The sequence below is a fragment of the Vespa crabro genome, chromosome 9, assembly GCF_910589235.1.
Source record: "Vespa crabro chromosome 9, iyVesCrab1.2, whole genome shotgun sequence".
NCBI classification, from domain to species: Eukaryota; Metazoa; Arthropoda; class Insecta; order Hymenoptera; family Vespidae; genus Vespa; species Vespa crabro.
Genome location: NC_060963.1, coordinates 7,282,036 through 7,298,439, shown reverse-complemented (window position 1 = coordinate 7,298,439; position 16,404 = coordinate 7,282,036). Strand labels below are relative to the sequence as shown.

Sequence of the window (16,404 nt, the reverse complement as noted above, 5' to 3'; positions counted from 1 at the left end):
TATAAAATTTCAAAGTAGAGGATATTTCATGTATTTTATCACTTATTGTCTAAAAAAATCAATTTCAAGTCTACTTTTCTCACATGATAATTTGTGGTTCCGGCACGGAACTCGAAATATTTTTATGCGGTAATACTTGACCACCATTGATATAAAGTTCGTCCTGGACTATTACGTCTTCTCCGAGAACTGTTGTACCTTCCATTCGTACCCAACGTCCGACGACACTACGCCAACCAACGATACAACTATTTAACAAAAGATAAATAATAAATTTCTTAAGAAAAATTATGTGTATATATTTTATTCTATACTGATGTTTTATACTCACCCATCAAGCCATGCATGTTCTTTTACTACAGCTGCCTTAAGAAGAGTAGACCTTTTAATACAACAACCATCAGCTAACGAAACACCGGGACCGATGGTAACATTAGGACCTATCCTACAATCTTTGCCAATTTTGGCTGTAGGATCTATTAAAACATTTCCCACTATTCCAGGTCCGGAATGTAGTTTTTCAGGAGACTTTTGTCTTAACGAAGCAAGATACATACACATACCTATATAGTAAAATATATAATATATATATAGATTAAGGGTTTTCTTACTAATCTTGTATCAAATGTACCTTTGAGAAAATCTTTAGGTTGTCCTACATCCATCCAAAAGCCTGGTAACTCCATAGCATATAATTCATTATCTTCAGCCATAAATGGAAAAACTTCTTTTTCTATGCTCATAGGTTTTAGCTCAATTCTTTTTAATATGCTTGGATTAAATATATACATACCTATTAAAAAGAATATGTTTTACTAATGTAGTAAAGTAAAGTTAATATTTTAATTTGAATGATACAATCAATAATTTTATAACTATATGTTGCATTGTACCTGCATTTATTTTATTTGAGATAAATTCTTGTGGTTTTTCAACAAAACGTTCTATTTTACCACATTTATCAAATACAACAACACCATACTTTGATGGTTCTTCTACTTTAGTAACAACTATGGTACCTTCTTTACCATGGTTTTTATGATATTCATATAACTGCTTAAATGGAAAGTCACAGATAATATCAGAATTTAAAACAAAAAATGGTTCGTCTCCAGAACATAAAATATCACGTGCTAGCGCAAGTGGACCGGCAGTACCCAAAGGTTCTGGTTCATGAGAAAATATCAAAGTAACTCCTAGTTTCTTAACTTCTTCTTCTAAATCCTTTTCCATATCCTCTGCTCTATAAGATACTGCTAATATTACTTCTGTTACATTCATTTCTACCTAAAGGAAAAGAAATAAATACTGATAGTTTTTATTTTTCAATAGCATAACCATAATAAGATTATTAAAAATGACAATAAACTTACTAAAGCTTCTATTTGATGTAGAAGCATTGGTTTGTTGGCAAATTCAACCAATGGTTTAGGCCGACTAAGAGTAAGGGGACGCAATCTGGTTCCATATCCACCAACAAGTATTAAGGCTCGTATAACTTCTAATTTCCTTTTTTTCTGATGCATTACTATATATACAAAACAAAATACTAATATCAATTGTTCTTGATACAGTATTCTCCTACTATCCTTATTATATCAACTTGAGTAAGGTTGATTTGATAACAATCTTTCTATAAATAAAAATAGATGTTATTACAAAATTATATGCCATAATTTAATGTTAAAAACTTTAAACCGATTGGTATACTACAACTTAATTTAATAAATGTGATTTATGCACTATTTAATAATTTTTATAGTTTTAACTAACATTTACACGAATAAATTATTTATTTATTCTCTTCATTCAAAGATAATATTCTCAGCTACAACAATAAAGTTAACACAAAATATTAATTTGGTTAGGTCTCAAATATTATAAACTATATCTTAAATATATAAACACACGAGCTCTCTATGATTTTATTAACAAAATAATACGTACAATATGTACGTACCTGATCTATGCACTTAAAATCACGAAGAAATTAAAATGGAAATATTTATCAGTGATAAGCATTGCCACGTAAGATCAAATTACAGTAGTAGTTCGTGTATGTAAACACATACTTATATCTACACACTGAAATAAGCACGTAGAATCATTTTCCTTATCATACAAGGAAAAAAAGATTCTTCATACCTTTTTCTGTTCATTAAATATGTATGTTGTCATTAATATTTGTAAAGTTAGAAACATTGAACATGACACTCGATTAATTGTCGACATAAATATATATGGGTCGCCAAGCCAACGCATATCTTCTGCCTCTTCATAACCGAATTTTTTTCTTACTGAATTAAGTATATCATGGACAATATTTATTAAGCCGATGGTGACAGAATAGTTACGGTTTAATATAAGTTATTTTTGTCTGATGGTTACATCTAAAAATCAGTTACTTTCAGTCTAATTATTTTCTTTTTACATCTAGTTATCTAGATACTAGTCATGATTGGTTGTGACTCTATTGTGACTAACGAGTAATATGTAGTATACCTAATCATGTGTGTTTTTACCAATCTTGACAAGTTTTGACTTCATGAAATTTCCTTTTCTTTTGAACTTGAATATTACGTAGATTATGTTGATTTTTCGTATATTTAGTATACTGATTAAAAGTGAAATATCCGATGAAAACTGAAAAATAATATTTTGCTGAATAAAAAAAGAAAAAGAAATAAGAGAAATTAAGAGAAATTCATTTTTATTATAAAGAATATAATATAAATGTTTGTAGTATAAAAATTCTTGATGTACATAAAGTTAATCATATGAGTTAAAAAAATTTATTTATACAAATACTGTTAGTATTTTTCAAAAGAAAGGAACAAAATGGTAGTAATGTTGATAATAATTTAGAATATTACATAGTATACGGAATATAGTATATACTACATTTTAATATAATACTGTTTTTACTTTTTTGGTATGTACAAAGATATCAAAAAAGAAATATGGAGGGAGGAAGAGAACCAATTAAACAGATGAGAAAATAATTGTAATTTGTAAATAATGTTTATAGTCTTTAACATTAAATATTAATTAAATAATATAATAAACAAGAAAGATGGAAAAGTTCAAGCAAGCTCAAGTAGAAAATAAAATATCTATTAAAAGACATTTGGAAGCAAATGCTTCTCTTGATTCCTCTAGTGAAGATGACGACAATATTTGTGAAGAAGATATACAAAGAACATTGGGTGAAGTTATATCAGCTTATGAAGGTGGACAATTAAATACAGAAAATATTATATCGTATTTGATTAATATTTTTCAATCTGGTGGTGCTATCTGTTTAATATGTATTTCAACAGTAAAGAAAGCAGATCCAGTAAGTATTTCTCTGATAACTTTTATATATGTATATATATTTTTATGTATATTAATATTTTTTCAATAGATATGGAACTGCAATAAATGTTATTCTTTTATGCATTTAACATGCATCCTACATTGGATTCGAGATACTCTAGCTCATAAGCATGAACAAGGAATTGTACCAACTTGGACTTGGTAAGCTGTCATGTGATATATACCAATATAATATCACTAATATACATTAATATATATATAAATATTTATTTTTTAATTTTATTTTAATACAATGATATACATATTTCTAGTCCAAAATGTAGGACAGAATATGGAGAAGATCAAATTCCAAAAGTATACAAATGTTTCTGTAAGAAAGTTGAAAATCCATCTTATCAAACATGGTTTATTCCACATTCTTGTGGAGAAACTTGTGGAAAACCTTTAGAACCTAAATGTGGGCATAAATGTGTATTGTTATGTCATCCTGGACCATGTCCTCCTTGTGCAAAAACAATGGTAATTAAATGTTATTGTGGAAAGCAACCTGCTCGTCCATTGCGTTGTAATACAAATGGTTGGAGTTGCAATAATATATGCCATAAAAAATATGATCAATGTAAGCATACTTGTAAGGAAATTTGTCATACTGGAGATTGTCCACCATGTTTAGAAACTCTACTAATGGATTGTCGTTGTAAAAGCAGCAAACAAATCAAAAAGTGCAACGAAGCTACTTGGATTTGTGACAAGCCTTGTAATAAGCTATTATCTTGCAAATTGCATACCTGTGAAGGTATTTGTCATTCTACTAAAGATTGTGGAGATTGTCCTAAGAAATTTAGAACTTGTCCCTGTGGGAAAAAACAGTACACAGTTTCATGTAAGGAACAGCAAGTATCAAAATGTGGAAACACTTGTGGAAAGTTATTGAATTGTGGTTTACATTATTGCAACATGACATGTCATTTAGAACAATGTGGCCAATGCTTGGAAATGATCATAAAATCATGTAGGTGTGGGAATTTTACAAAAGAAATAGCTTGTGGAAAGGAATTTCATTGTAATAAAAAATGTACACAAATGAGACTTTGTGGAAGACATTTATGCAATAAAAAATGTTGCGATTGTTTAATAAAAAATACCTCTAATATATGTGAAAAAGTATGCAACAATCTTCTTAATTGTCAGAAGCATAAATGTCCAGCAGCCTGTCATAGTGGACCTTGTTATCCATGTGTTCGTACCGATATAATTCAGTGCAGATGTGGTAGTAAAAAAATAACAGTACCTTGTGGCACAAAAAAAAAAATTAAACCACCTCCTTGTAATAAACCATGCAAAATACCTTCTATTTGTATCCATCCTGAAAGAGAGATTCACAAATGTCATCAAGGACCTTGCCCACCATGTAAGAAAATATGTGGTTTAATTCATAAGAAATGTGGACACAATTGTTTAGCTGTTTGCCATAGTAAGGTTTGGGTCAAAATAAGCTCAAACAGTACACAAGGACAACCCAAAGGCCCATGGGAAAAACAAAAAGATACGTTGGAATTAAAAACATTACCGTGTCCACCTTGCGAAGTTCCTGTTGAAATAGAATGTTTAGGTGGACACGAAACACGTATATTGCCTTGCTACATTGCTAAAGCTGATTCTTGTGGAAGATCTTGTGGTCAATTACTACAATGTACAAATCACACTTGTGAATTAACATGTCATACTGTAAAATCATCTGAAGGAATCATTGATAATACACAATGTATGCAATGTGAAAGACCATGCTCATTTGCACGGCCTAATGGATGTTTTCATAAATGTTTAAAATCTTGTCATCCCGAATCATGTGATTCATGCCAACAATTAGTACGTGTTTCTTGCCATTGTGGCATTAGTACTTTATATAGACGTTGCATAGATCTAACATCCGCAACAATAGAGCAACGTGAAGAATTATTAAAGTGTGGAAATCAATGTCCAAAAAATGTAATTATAATAAACAGTTTCTATAAAAATAATAACAAGTTTAACTATATTACAAATTTCTTTTGCAGTATCCATGCGGCCATCGGTGCAACGATATTTGTCATCCTGGATCATGTAAAAAGCAGAATATATGTAACAAGAAAGTAAAACTATGGTGTAAATGCAGACGCATTAGAAAGGAATATGTTTGTTCTGTTATACAAGAAAAGCAAATTGTAGTTGAATGTGACAGTGTTTGTCAGTCACTTATATATAAAAAAAATGAGGCCAACAAAATTAAAGAAATACAACGTCAACGTGAAGAAGAATTACGTAATCAGGAAGAAATAGAAAAATTTCAAAGGAAATTTAAGCCACGACGAAAAGTAAAAGATAAATTGAAAAACAAATTGTCGAATTCAAAAGTGGAAAATAGAAAAATATACAAATACCTTTCGATATCGATTTTTATAGCTATCATAAGTATTGTAGTGATTTATGCAAATATAGTTTATTTTAATATAAAAAGCTTTGATATTAGTAACAAACATTGAATTTGTTGTGATGAATGTATAATTTCTCAATAATAAATGACTGTACTGTATATATACTATATATTATTACATCCAAAGTCAAATTATAAAAAATGTCTAGAAATTGTATTAAATATAATATATAATTGATTATATTATTTTAATAAATTTTCATATCTATACTGTTTGCATTTTTATTATAAAAATATTATTATTACATTTTATATACAATAATATGATTATTAATAAAAAGTACAAAGGTTGAAACAGTATAGAAAGAGATGCGTATTTAAAATAGAAATAATATACACATATTCTATAAATAGAGTTACGTTATAATTATGAATTGTAATAATCTTTTGATCCTCCTAACGAGAGCCTCTATAAAATTACGATCTACTGTTGTATATTCGTTATGTGTATCGATTAATTGAGTAATGAAGCTATCAGTAAATACAGATATAAGTCCTTGTTTTAATTCGGTTAAAATTTCTGGTGATATCTTTTTTTCCAATATATTATCAATTATGTTTCCTGTGGATACTGTAAAGAAATACATAGATCACATAGCATTACTTTGCATTGTTACATATCCATCAATTGATTTATAAAATAACGAATCATATATACCTAGCATTCTCTGATGTCCTGACATTATTTGCATTGTGTAGAAATCTAAATGACTCCAAAGTAGATATAAACTGTGTTCTATTATGAGACAACAATATTTTATACTTTGACGTTTTTCCTTCAGTCGTTGATTTAATCGTTGCTCTAGGACAATGCGCTGTTTATCTATGTCTAATTCTGCTTCTTCATCAGACATATACTAAAAAAGTAATATGTACAATTATTACAAAATGACGTCTTTACGATCTTTTTATCTCTCGATATAATATTGACTTTTAATTTAAGTACTTTTTTTAATTCTGCCGCAGTCATGTCCGATATCATAGCTGATTTTTTGATCAGAGAATCGACATGTGGCAGTTCATTATGTAGTAATGCAGTTGTAGACGTAAGTTGTTCAACGATCAATCCTAAATGAACTTCACCAGATATATCTTTAGTTCTACCTTCTCTAGTGCCTGGTTTCGGCGTTAAATAAGGTTCGAAAAGAACATTCCTTACTTTCTGGTCCATGGTACTATGCTGCATCTGTCATAAATAAATTGTTTAATATTGTCATTAATGTTTTTATTACATGAATTGTTCCTTATAAGCAAATTGTTCAAAAAGTGCTTCATAATTTTATACAAACCTGGTTACGAGCATACAAAAGAACATTCGCAACTATTTCTATACAAGACATTTGTTGTTGATCTACATTTGTTTTTTGATAATCTAAATGTATAGGTGTTGGTTGTAATTGGAATTTGTGAAGTAACGAAAGCATTAATTTTTGTAATCTATAAAGATGAGCACGTAATTCTCTCATTCCATTATCGTCCTCTATTATATTATCACCAACATCGGATATCATTAGTCCCTCGTCCACTAATTTATACATATCTAAAAGTAAGTTTAACAATTATAATTAAATGTGAAGTTATAATAATATTTTCATTTATGAATATTACTTACCAATATTAGCAGATCTGGATACGACACCAGTTAGACAGGCAATTTCTTTCAAAAATAGAGTATTTGCCTTTGAAAAAGCATTTCTTAATATCATTTCTACTGTATCTCGATGACTTTGGAGAAAGCTACAGACTTGTATAGCACAAGACTGATTTTCAGTTCCTAAAGTAGTCAACAAAGCACCACATAAGTATAAAGTAGGCAAAAAAATTTGTTGATAACGTTGGCCGATTGAGGGTACAAAAGAAGAATCAATTCCTTCAACATTCATATGAACATCCGGATGTTGATCAAAAACACACATACTTGACATACAGGATAAAACTTTAGTTTTTAAAAGACTTTCAGCACCTAATCTTGTCGAGGCCATTCTACAAAATGTTGCTAATTTTGCTTCATATAAATATAAAGGTCTTAATGTTTCAGGTTCTGGTTGAAGCATATGTCTTAGTAAATTATCAGATTGTAAAAGACTATCTATCATATGCTTCAAATATCCTCGACTAGCTAAATAAATCATCCACGAATTATCGTAATCCAATTCTAAGATCTTGTCTAGACAAGAAAGTGCTAACATTTTACATACATCATGACCACCAGAACAATTATGACATAAAACGTCCATTAATTGATTACCAAAGCTATTGATAACTTGTATCGTGGCATAACAATGTGAACGTTTTTGAACTGGCATAGATCGATTGAATGAACTGTCTAGTTGACTAACATACGTCGTATCCATAACGGATGCACTTTCTGATTTTTCTAAGCCTATCACACAAAGAAAATTTAGAAGTGCTGCGTAAAGATGAGTTAGAACTTTTTGCGATGATGCACTTGCGCTTAAAATCCATTCTAGTACATGGCTAAGAATTATTTTCATCATTGTCGTATTGGAAGGAGATGTTGGAAGTAATTCTTGGTTCGATTGCATCGCAAAATAATTTCGTAAGTTGACAAGTAATATCAAAACTGTTCCAGACACAAGTGTTTTTATCTCACTGAGTGCTTCGCACGATGTCATTTTTTGCAACAAATCATGTGATAAGTTCAGAAGAAGACTTTGTCTTTGAGCCGCAGGAAGTTGTAAATTTGACGCTACGGAAAATAGTATTTCTGTTGTTTGACACCAGCCCTCCACAAATTTTACCGTAGCGTATGATAAAAGCTTGGTTTGATTTTTTTTCAAAGCATGAGCAAGTATCGATTGCAATTCTTGTTGCATAAGTTTCCTTTGAGTTACTGTTGCACTATTCTGTGTAACCGTTAATTCATCTACTATAAGGGAATGTAATTTTCTGACGTCGATAAGTCGAGGTCCTCCCATTAAAGACGAGGGGACACTACAACGACCAAATACCATTTCAATTTGCGAAGGATCAAAGAATTCCCATGACTTAGGAGGTTCTAAGTATAGTTGAAAATCGATATAATGTAGAAGATCCATAAGAAGTTTCTGTGATGGTGCACTTTGGTCTTTTTCTTGACTAAAGCTTCCAACTAAGCGTTGTACAAGCGAACTTTGTAAGCTTCCACCAGAGACTCGTAGTTCTATCGCTACTATTTTTAATAGCCATGACATACAGCCAAGTTCGATTGCTTTATTTGAACCTTGGAAAGGTAATTTTGATAGGTGTCTTTGCACGAAATCTTGATTTGTTGCAGTTCGTAAAAATCTTAAAATAGGTACTGATGTCTTATTATTCGCCGCTAATGTATGTAAATAACAGTAACACATTTCTGTAATTTTATCACGACCATTATCCAAGGATTGTTCCAAGACACCCAAAACAGAATGCAAGCAAGTTCGTGGAAAACCTAAAATTCCAGGTTGCTGAATAATTGTTTTTCGAATATCCTTAGTGATCTCAAATCCTAGTAAATAATGAGCAAGATTAGGTACAGGTCGTGTAATACTCTGCATCATTAATAATAAAATTCTTTCTTTGCAATTTTCGACATCTGCTCTTTCATCATTGTTTATGTCATCTTCATCTACAGGAGTATAATCCATATCTAAACACTCAACGAAACCGTGCCTAATATTCGTTGCCAACGAATTAGTTGCTGTAAATGTTGATAACAATTCTAAATCTGCACCTGGTTCATTGGCAACACTTTGAACAACGCCAACAGCGACAAATGAATGTCGTGGCAGCCATGAATTATAAGAGACATAATTAACAATATTTATCATGTGATCAGGCTTTCCAGTACGCATATTTACTCCTAGCAATAAACGCGAAAGACCAGTTACGATTTTATTTATACTGGTTGCTGATGCTAACTGTGTCATGTATTGATGTTGTGTTTTCAAAGTCCGATCCAATATTTCCAAACAACATAGCGTACTACATTCAAGATATTTTTTTCCGGGGAAAATATCGTATGTATCAAACTGGTGATATCCTTCATCCAGAATATAGAGTATGACATGAAGTAACTCGGAATTAGTAGAATGTAATTGCGTCATTAAATGGTATCCAGGAGCGGAATTAATTACAGTCAAATCACCACCTTGTAATTCAACTTTACATCCCATAAAATCTTCTAAAGATGGCTCGTATTGTTTGATTAATTTAGAAAATATTTTCAAACATCCATTCGCAACTTTCCATTTCTCTGCAGCATTTTTATACGAGCGTGTATGAAATCTTAAAAAAACGATATTAATTAGAAAATGTAGATATGAATCGAAGCCTGGATTTCGTTGTCCAACTCCCAAAAGACGTGGAATTGGATAATCAGTTAAGATATCTAAGAGTTTTAACATTGCTCGAGTCAAAGGATATTCTTCGTTCCTTGATTCAATTTCTTCCAATTCTGTTTGTACTCCTCGTGGTTGATAGCTACTAGTTGTTGGTATAGTAGAAAGAATTTGTGCTGCTTCTAAACTTTGCCAAACTGTAGAAGAACTCTCTGGTGATCTTGCTAATGCAGCAAGAGTTCTTACTAAAACGCCTTTTAATGGAATTGGCATTGCACAGCTTACCAACCCTATTAGAGACTGAAGTACTTTCCAATTTGGATGATCGCATATTGCTACTCTCGACATCTCATCATATTTTGCAATTATTTGTACGACTTTAAGTACAGCTTCTAATCCTTTAACTTCGTGGGGTGTAATACCTTTTGGGTGACTTCTTTGTCTATATACTGTATCTTGACTTGGTGGTAATTCTTGTCGTAAGTTATAATAATAGCGATTTAAAGAATTAAAGAAATGATCCCAAGAAATTGTTGTTGAAGTAGAAGATCCTGTTGAAATATAAAAAAAAAACCTGTTTTTATCGTTTAGTATAGGATAAGAATAACTAAAAAATATATCTTACCATTTGGTTTGAGAAAATTAAATGCTTGGCGCGCAGCTGGAGGTGACGAAGCAAGAGATGCGATCATTTTGAGGTAGGATACAAAAAGACCAGCAGGAAGTATTTCTCCAGCTAATCGTATAAATTTAAATAAAGCAACTTGTCTAGGAGGTAATCGTCCAATATGTACAGAAGCAGAAACGTGCGTAGATTCTGAATGTTGGCACCAATAATCCATAGCTAAGTTTAACTTCAACGGATCTTTTTTGTACAACTCCGCTACTGTCAACATGAGAAACTCAAAATGATTGTCTAAATTCATTGGTGGTTCTACACCTTCTTGTTGATACGCTTGTACCAAACGCATTGATTCGTCTGCTCGACTTCTTAATTCCTTAATTTTCAGAGGCATTAATAATATAAAATCAGAGAGAAGAGTGTGAAAATAACGCATATAAAATTCCTCATAATGTATACAAGTACTTTTTAATAAAATTTCGGCCATAAAGTGGAACACCTTATTAGATAAAGCTGTTTCCACTAAAATTTCATCGTCATTAGTAATATGCTGTGGTTGATAAGTGTTACTGATAGTTTTCAAAGTTGCTATGGCAACTGCTAAAGCAAATTGTACAAGTCCACGCAATCCTGTACTTTCCCAAGTTATATTATTAGACATTATTTTTTGTTTTATATCATCTAATGCTCCTCTCTCTGTGATCAAGGGAATAGAATTAATTATATCTGAAATAAAATTTTTATATAGTAGTATTTAAGAAAAATTCATATCAAACAAATTAAAAAATTAATAATATTAAAAATATAATAAATAATATTAAAAAATTATTAATTTTAATACCTTCACCATTTTCTCGATTATTAAGTGGACTAAGATTTACAGCATATAGTATGGCCATAATGAGAGCCAATGTAACTTTATCAGGACCACCTTCTCCAGCTTCAGATTCAACTTGGCGTGTTTGTAATAACGACAATAAACGAAAGAAAATAGATTTTGGTAGAGATGATTGAGCAGACCATAAATACAAAATATCTGCTAAATCTTGTCTAGTATCATTATAAAGTTTCATAACCATACGATGATGCTTTGCTCCTCCCAATGCTCTATTTTGTTGTAAAAGATCTTGTTCCTGTTATCATGATTCAAATTCCACTATACTTTATTATACTCTATTATAATGTATATCATAATTTATAGTAATTTAAATGAATTGATAATAAACAGTAACTATATTTAGAATATTATTCTTTTATCTGACCTGTATAGGATCCATGTCTTCTAATAAAGTTATAATCCTATCCAATAAACCATCTTCTTGTAATTTATTAGTATATTCAGTAATGTATTTCGTTAGAGTTAGTGGTGCATCAAGAGCCCAGCTATGTCCCATTCTGGCTTGCACTAAGGTCTTCAAAGTTGTAGTCAATGCTTTTCTTCCATCATAATACAAAAGCACAGCAGTTAAACCTCTGGTTAGACCAGGATAGTGTGGCATTTGAAGTTGGGCAGTACATAAAAGATCTAGAGCCATGAATTCATTTAAATCATACATATCTGATATGATTAAAGTTTCATCTACCAACTCCTTGGACAATACTTGATGTCCTAGCCCAGGTAATGTTATACCATCTGTCACACCTTTCTTAATTTCATTGCGGCTATTAATATTTTTTGGCTGATAAACAAAAAACAAATCAATTAAGTAATTTACATGAAATGTTCACTTCTTTTCATGCATTGTAAAATGACATATAAAAAACATTATATTTAGAAGAAAAACTTTTCTATGTATATTTTTTATAATAATCAATATTTAAAAAAATATAAGTACATTGTAATAATACTAAATAAATAAAAAAATGAATAAAAAAATATATAAAAAGATACTCACAGGATTTTTTAAAAGTGTAAAAAAATTTTGTCTATGATTTCTCAATGCTTCTATAAATTCATGGTATTGAGGATCATGCATACTAGGTGCTAATGTGATGCATCGTACTACAAGATTTTGTAACTCCTTATATGGTGTCCAGATATCTTCTGTACTTGTTTCTTCTATAAAGTAATTTATTATGAATTATTGGATACGAAAATCCATACATACATACATATATATATATATATAATTTAATTATCAAATAAACTTACTTATGTGACTCATATTAAACTAATTTGATACAAAAAAAAATTATTTTAAATTTATAAATTACATTACAGTTTTATTATTAAATTACTATTAAATAAAATGTATCACATAATTTTAAGGTTATGTTTTTTTATATATTTTCTTACACAATCCACAAATAAATAATTACCTTCTGACATCTTGGCAATTTATATAAATCAATTTATAAACTAAAACTTAATTTTAAATAACACCACATATAATTTTAACACAATATTAACGTTTTTAAAGATATTGAAATGCCGGTATAATAACGTGAACGAAAATTGCCGCACATTTAACTGGCAGCCATGATTTCAACAAAAATTTGAACGTTAATTCAATTTGGTTTTAAAGTGAACTGTTGGTAAGATTATATAGTTTTATATATATACACATATATTAATGATTATTAATGTTACAATAATTTATAATAGTCTTTTATCTTTCTTGTTCACTTCAAAATCTTCGTGGATAAATCTTGAATATTTGCCTTCGACTTATACATCATCTTAAAAAAGAAGTCATACTTAAGCGCGCAAAACGAAAGTGCTTCATTGTTATATAAATAAAGGCAAACATCGATATATGAGATCTAGATAAAGAAATATGAGATTATTCAATGCGATCAGTGATTGGATAATAAAAAATATATTAAAAATATTCGAATTTAATGCAAACACTTTTCCAATGTAAACCTGCAATTTCCGTTTAATGAATAAAGTTCTAACAATTGGCAGCACTGGTCACTGGTGAACTGGACGAATTTTACTGCCTTCAGAAGACTCTATTTTCAAAATGGCAGCTATAAAAAGATTGCAAAAGGTAAATTAAAGTTCCTAACGATATAAGCATCATTCTTTATATTTGATTGTAAAGAAAAGTAGATACGTTTCATAGTAATTCACAATTTCTACAAGTGTTACGGAAATGATGTGATATATTTGATATTCTTCCCTTGTAGCCCTGAGTTGTTCGACGCCGTTCAAAAAGTTAATAACATTGTTATTATATTATTCCATTTTATATACACTTATATTATTATATTTTATAATTTACGATCCCCTCCGTCTATGAAATAGAATATATAACTTGTTTTTTTCTTAAGCTAAAATTTAATATTAAACGTATAAAAAAGAGATCTATATCATAAGATAATAATATATGCACTTATCTTTCCAGGAACTAGGCGATCTGAGAGCCTCCGCAATGAAAAATTTTACGATTCAAGTCGACGAGTCCAATATTCTTACTTGGCAAGGCCTTATATTGCCGGTATGTTTATACTTTTTTTTATGCACCTAACCTAAATTAAACATACAAACGTATTAAAGTTTATTTAAAAACATTTTATATTGATTTTTATTATTGTTTCAGAAGTATATTGTTATGATGTTATTATAATAAATTTATCGTTTTAAATTATCCATGACAATTACCAATTATTGAAAAAGAAAGTCTAATCTATTTTATATATATATTAAAAAATAGAAACATAAATAATTTCATACTTATATTTCTATTTCTATATGTATATTTTATAAACATATAATAATTATATGTTATATTTATAGGATAATGCTCCTTATAATAAAGGAGCATTTCGAATTGAAATCAATTTTCCTGCAGAATATCCTTTTAAACCACCTAGAATAAATTTCAAAACAAAAATCTATCATCCAAATGTAGATGAAAAAGGACAAGTATGTCTACCTATTATAAGTGCTGAACATTGGAAACCAGCAACAAAAACAGATCAGGGTAAGATTATTGTTTAAAGAAGAAATAATCACAAGGAAGAATTGATTATTATCAATCAATTTTTTGAAACCAAATGTACAAATGTTTTTGATAATATGTATATATATTATTAGAAATATTCTAAAGTATATATATATGTTTTTTCTACTATAAAGCAAATGAAATATATAAATAAATGAATTGAAAGAAAACATTACTTACAACTTTCTGTAAATGTTTTACAGTTATACAAGCTCTGATAGCTTTAGTAAATGATCCTGAGCCAGAACATCCATTAAGGGCAGATCTAGCTGAAGAATTTCTCAAAGATAAAAAGAAATTCCTAAAAAATGCAGAAGATTTTACAAAAAAGCATGCAGAAAAAAGGCGAGAATCATCCTCCTCGAACGAATAATCCCAAATGGTAGGCCTTTCTCACCACGATGCCTGCCACCTCAGTTAATTCATTGCGAGTCGATTTATGCCGGTCTGTCATATGTGGAATCGAGAATGCCCCGTGTACAGTATTGGTTGATAACGAGGATAAGAATATATGCAAATTGTAATGTTTAATAAGGTGGAAAGAACTTTTCAGAGCAAAGTAAATTATAATAAAATAACTGTATGATATTGTAAACAAGTCTTATAATGTATTTTAATTCTTAAGTTTGGGTAGATTGTCATCATAATTGCACACAAACTAATTTCAAAGAATTTTGAACACAGAACCATCATATATTACATTTCGCGAAATTTTATAGCATGAATTGGAATAATGTCTATATATTGAAGATTTATGGCAATTAAAAAAAAATATTTTAATTAAATATTAAATATTAACAAACTTAAATGAATTATAAAAAGAGGAAAATAATACGTTTTCCTCACTCTTAAGATTGATTGTTTATGTAATTTATGTTCCTATTTATTTCCATAATTATATATATAGCATTTTGAATAGTATAATCTACTTTATTCATTTATAAGCTTGTAGAAGACAGATTTAAGTAACATAATTGTTCACAAATATTCAATGCTATTACCTAGAACAGTGTTTCTCAAATGTGGTACGTGTATCCCTTGGGGATACGTAGTAAAAAACTTTTTAGGTACGCCGTGAAAGCTCAAACAAAACTAAAAAGAAAATTTCGATACACTCCTGAAGTCCTAAAGTATAGGTCAAACCTTCTAAGACCCTGTATGTAGTTTATGAATACAAAATTTGATGTGTATATATATGTATGTTTTATTTTATTCCCATTTTTATACTATGACTATAGTTGTATCTATCTATACAAGAGTTACGCCAGTTACATATACATGCCCGAAGATACATAGAACAAAAAGTTTGAGAAACACTGTCTTAAAGAATTGTTTTAGAAAATTGATGTCTATTGTAGATACTCGTCATTAACATACGAATCATATTTATATTAATTGCCATAATTTTTATGATTTCTCTAACTTTATCTTTGCACTGTTATATCCAGCACATAATGGAAATGACAATATTATAAACTCATGCATTCTCTTAATAATGGATAATGATAATTTTTCTTAACATTAATTCACTTTTATTTAAGAAGATTGCAAACTATTTCTATATATTTCTTGTGACTTATAAATGCTTTCCAAAAAATCTACTTTTACAGTAGAGTTTATAAAGAAACCTATATGGATGTACAAGATGGTATTTAATATTACAATATGACATAACGTAAAAAATATATATACTTCTTTATATTATTTAAATCGTAATGAACT

General features: G+C 29.5%; 4 protein-coding genes across 13 annotated transcripts; 2 read left to right on the top strand and 2 right to left on the bottom strand.

The window, feature by feature from the left end:
• Positions 1 to 15: 15 nt before the first annotated feature.
• LOC124426411 (mannose-1-phosphate guanyltransferase beta) lies at positions 16 to 2,393 on the bottom strand. Of its 8 annotated transcripts, XM_046968058.1 has the most exons (7): positions 2,146 to 2,392; positions 1,961 to 2,085; positions 1,374 to 1,633; positions 894 to 1,287; positions 632 to 793; positions 332 to 563; positions 16 to 248 (listed from the first exon to the last, which is right to left on the bottom strand). In XM_046968058.1, the coding sequence occupies exons 3-7, from the start codon at positions 1,524 to 1,526 to the stop codon at positions 80 to 82; spliced, it is 1,110 nt and encodes a 369-aa protein (XP_046824014.1). In that variant the 5' UTR covers positions 1,527 to 1,633; positions 1,961 to 2,085; positions 2,146 to 2,392; the 3' UTR covers positions 16 to 79. The 8 variants fall into 8 exon arrangements, with proteins under 8 accessions (XP_046824014.1, XP_046824017.1, XP_046824018.1 ...); XM_046968061.1 differs by having other exon boundaries at positions 1,374 to 1,528; positions 1,961 to 2,393; XM_046968062.1 differs by lacking the exon at positions 1,961 to 2,085 and having other exon boundaries at positions 1,374 to 1,528; positions 2,146 to 2,393.
• A 603-nt stretch (positions 2,394 to 2,996) lies between these two features.
• On the top strand, positions 2,997 to 5,892 carry LOC124426409 (NF-X1-type zinc finger protein NFXL1). Its single transcript, XM_046968052.1, has 4 exons — positions 2,997 to 3,337; positions 3,407 to 3,519; positions 3,630 to 5,307; positions 5,376 to 5,892. The coding sequence occupies exons 1-4, from the start codon at positions 3,074 to 3,076 to the stop codon at positions 5,838 to 5,840; spliced, it is 2,520 nt and encodes an 839-aa protein (XP_046824008.1). The 5' UTR covers positions 2,997 to 3,073; the 3' UTR covers positions 5,841 to 5,892.
• Positions 5,893 to 6,002: 110 nt separating this feature from the next.
• LOC124426407 (nuclear pore complex protein Nup205) lies at positions 6,003 to 13,696 on the bottom strand. 2 transcript variants are annotated; one of them, XM_046968050.1, is made up of 11 exons: positions 13,599 to 13,696; positions 13,052 to 13,495; positions 12,628 to 12,791; positions 11,995 to 12,411; positions 11,574 to 11,865; positions 10,736 to 11,458; positions 7,404 to 10,661; positions 7,081 to 7,331; positions 6,738 to 6,977; positions 6,450 to 6,648; positions 6,003 to 6,362 (listed from the first exon to the last, which is right to left on the bottom strand). In XM_046968050.1, the coding sequence occupies exons 2-11, from the start codon at positions 13,059 to 13,061 to the stop codon at positions 6,148 to 6,150; spliced, it is 5,769 nt and encodes a 1,922-aa protein (XP_046824006.1). In that variant the 5' UTR covers positions 13,062 to 13,495; positions 13,599 to 13,696; the 3' UTR covers positions 6,003 to 6,147. The 2 variants fall into 2 exon arrangements, with proteins under 2 accessions (XP_046824006.1, XP_046824007.1); XM_046968051.1 differs by having other exon boundaries at positions 13,582 to 13,685.
• Positions 13,586 to 15,277, top strand: LOC124426412 (ubiquitin-conjugating enzyme E2 L3-like). Of its 2 annotated transcripts, none has more exons than XM_046968064.1 (4): positions 13,586 to 13,725; positions 14,083 to 14,175; positions 14,475 to 14,661; positions 14,886 to 15,277. In XM_046968064.1, exons 1-4 carry the CDS (start codon positions 13,699 to 13,701, stop codon positions 15,053 to 15,055), a joined length of 477 nt encoding a protein of 158 aa, XP_046824020.1. In that variant the 5' UTR covers positions 13,586 to 13,698; the 3' UTR covers positions 15,056 to 15,277. The 2 variants fall into 2 exon arrangements, with proteins under 2 accessions (XP_046824020.1, XP_046824022.1); XM_046968066.1 differs by lacking the exon at positions 13,586 to 13,725 and adding an exon at positions 13,740 to 13,892.
• The last annotated feature ends 1,127 nt before the right edge of the window (positions 15,278 to 16,404 follow it).

Bases quoted from the DNA above. Each gene is read 5' to 3' on its own strand.
- LOC124426411 (XM_046968061.1), bottom strand. From the start codon at position 1,526: ATGCATCAGAAAAAAAGGAAATTAGAAGTTATACGAGCCTTAATACTT. The intron at 1,288-1,373 runs GTAAGTTTATTG...CTTTTCCTTTAG, and splicing joins TACATCAAATAGAAGCTTTA to GTAGAAATGAATGTAACAGA. The intron at 564-631 runs GTACATTTGATA...TTTACTATATAG, and splicing joins ACCTAAAGATTTTCTCAAAG to GTATGTGTATGTATCTTGCT.
- LOC124426409 (XM_046968052.1), top strand. From the start codon at position 3,074: ATGGAAAAGTTCAAGCAAGCTCAAGTAGAAAATAAAATATCTATTAAA. The intron at 3,338-3,406 runs GTAAGTATTTCT...TTTTTTCAATAG, and splicing joins CAGTAAAGAAAGCAGATCCA to ATATGGAACTGCAATAAATG. The intron at 3,520-3,629 runs GTAAGCTGTCAT...ACATATTTCTAG, and splicing joins ATTGTACCAACTTGGACTTG to TCCAAAATGTAGGACAGAAT.
- LOC124426412 (XM_046968064.1), top strand. From the start codon at position 13,699: ATGGCAGCTATAAAAAGATTGCAAAAG. The intron at 13,726-14,082 runs GTAAATTAAAGT...TTATCTTTCCAG, and splicing joins CTATAAAAAGATTGCAAAAG to GAACTAGGCGATCTGAGAGC. The intron at 14,662-14,885 runs GTAAGATTATTG...AATGTTTTACAG, and splicing joins AGCAACAAAAACAGATCAGG to TTATACAAGCTCTGATAGCT.
- LOC124426407 (XM_046968050.1), bottom strand. The intron at 11,459-11,573 runs GTATTAAAATTA...ATTTTATTTCAG, and splicing joins TAATCGAGAAAATGGTGAAG to ATATAATTAATTCTATTCCC. The intron at 6,649-6,737 runs GTACTTAAATTA...TTACTTTTTTAG, and splicing joins CTGCGGCAGAATTAAAAAAA to TATATGTCTGATGAAGAAGC.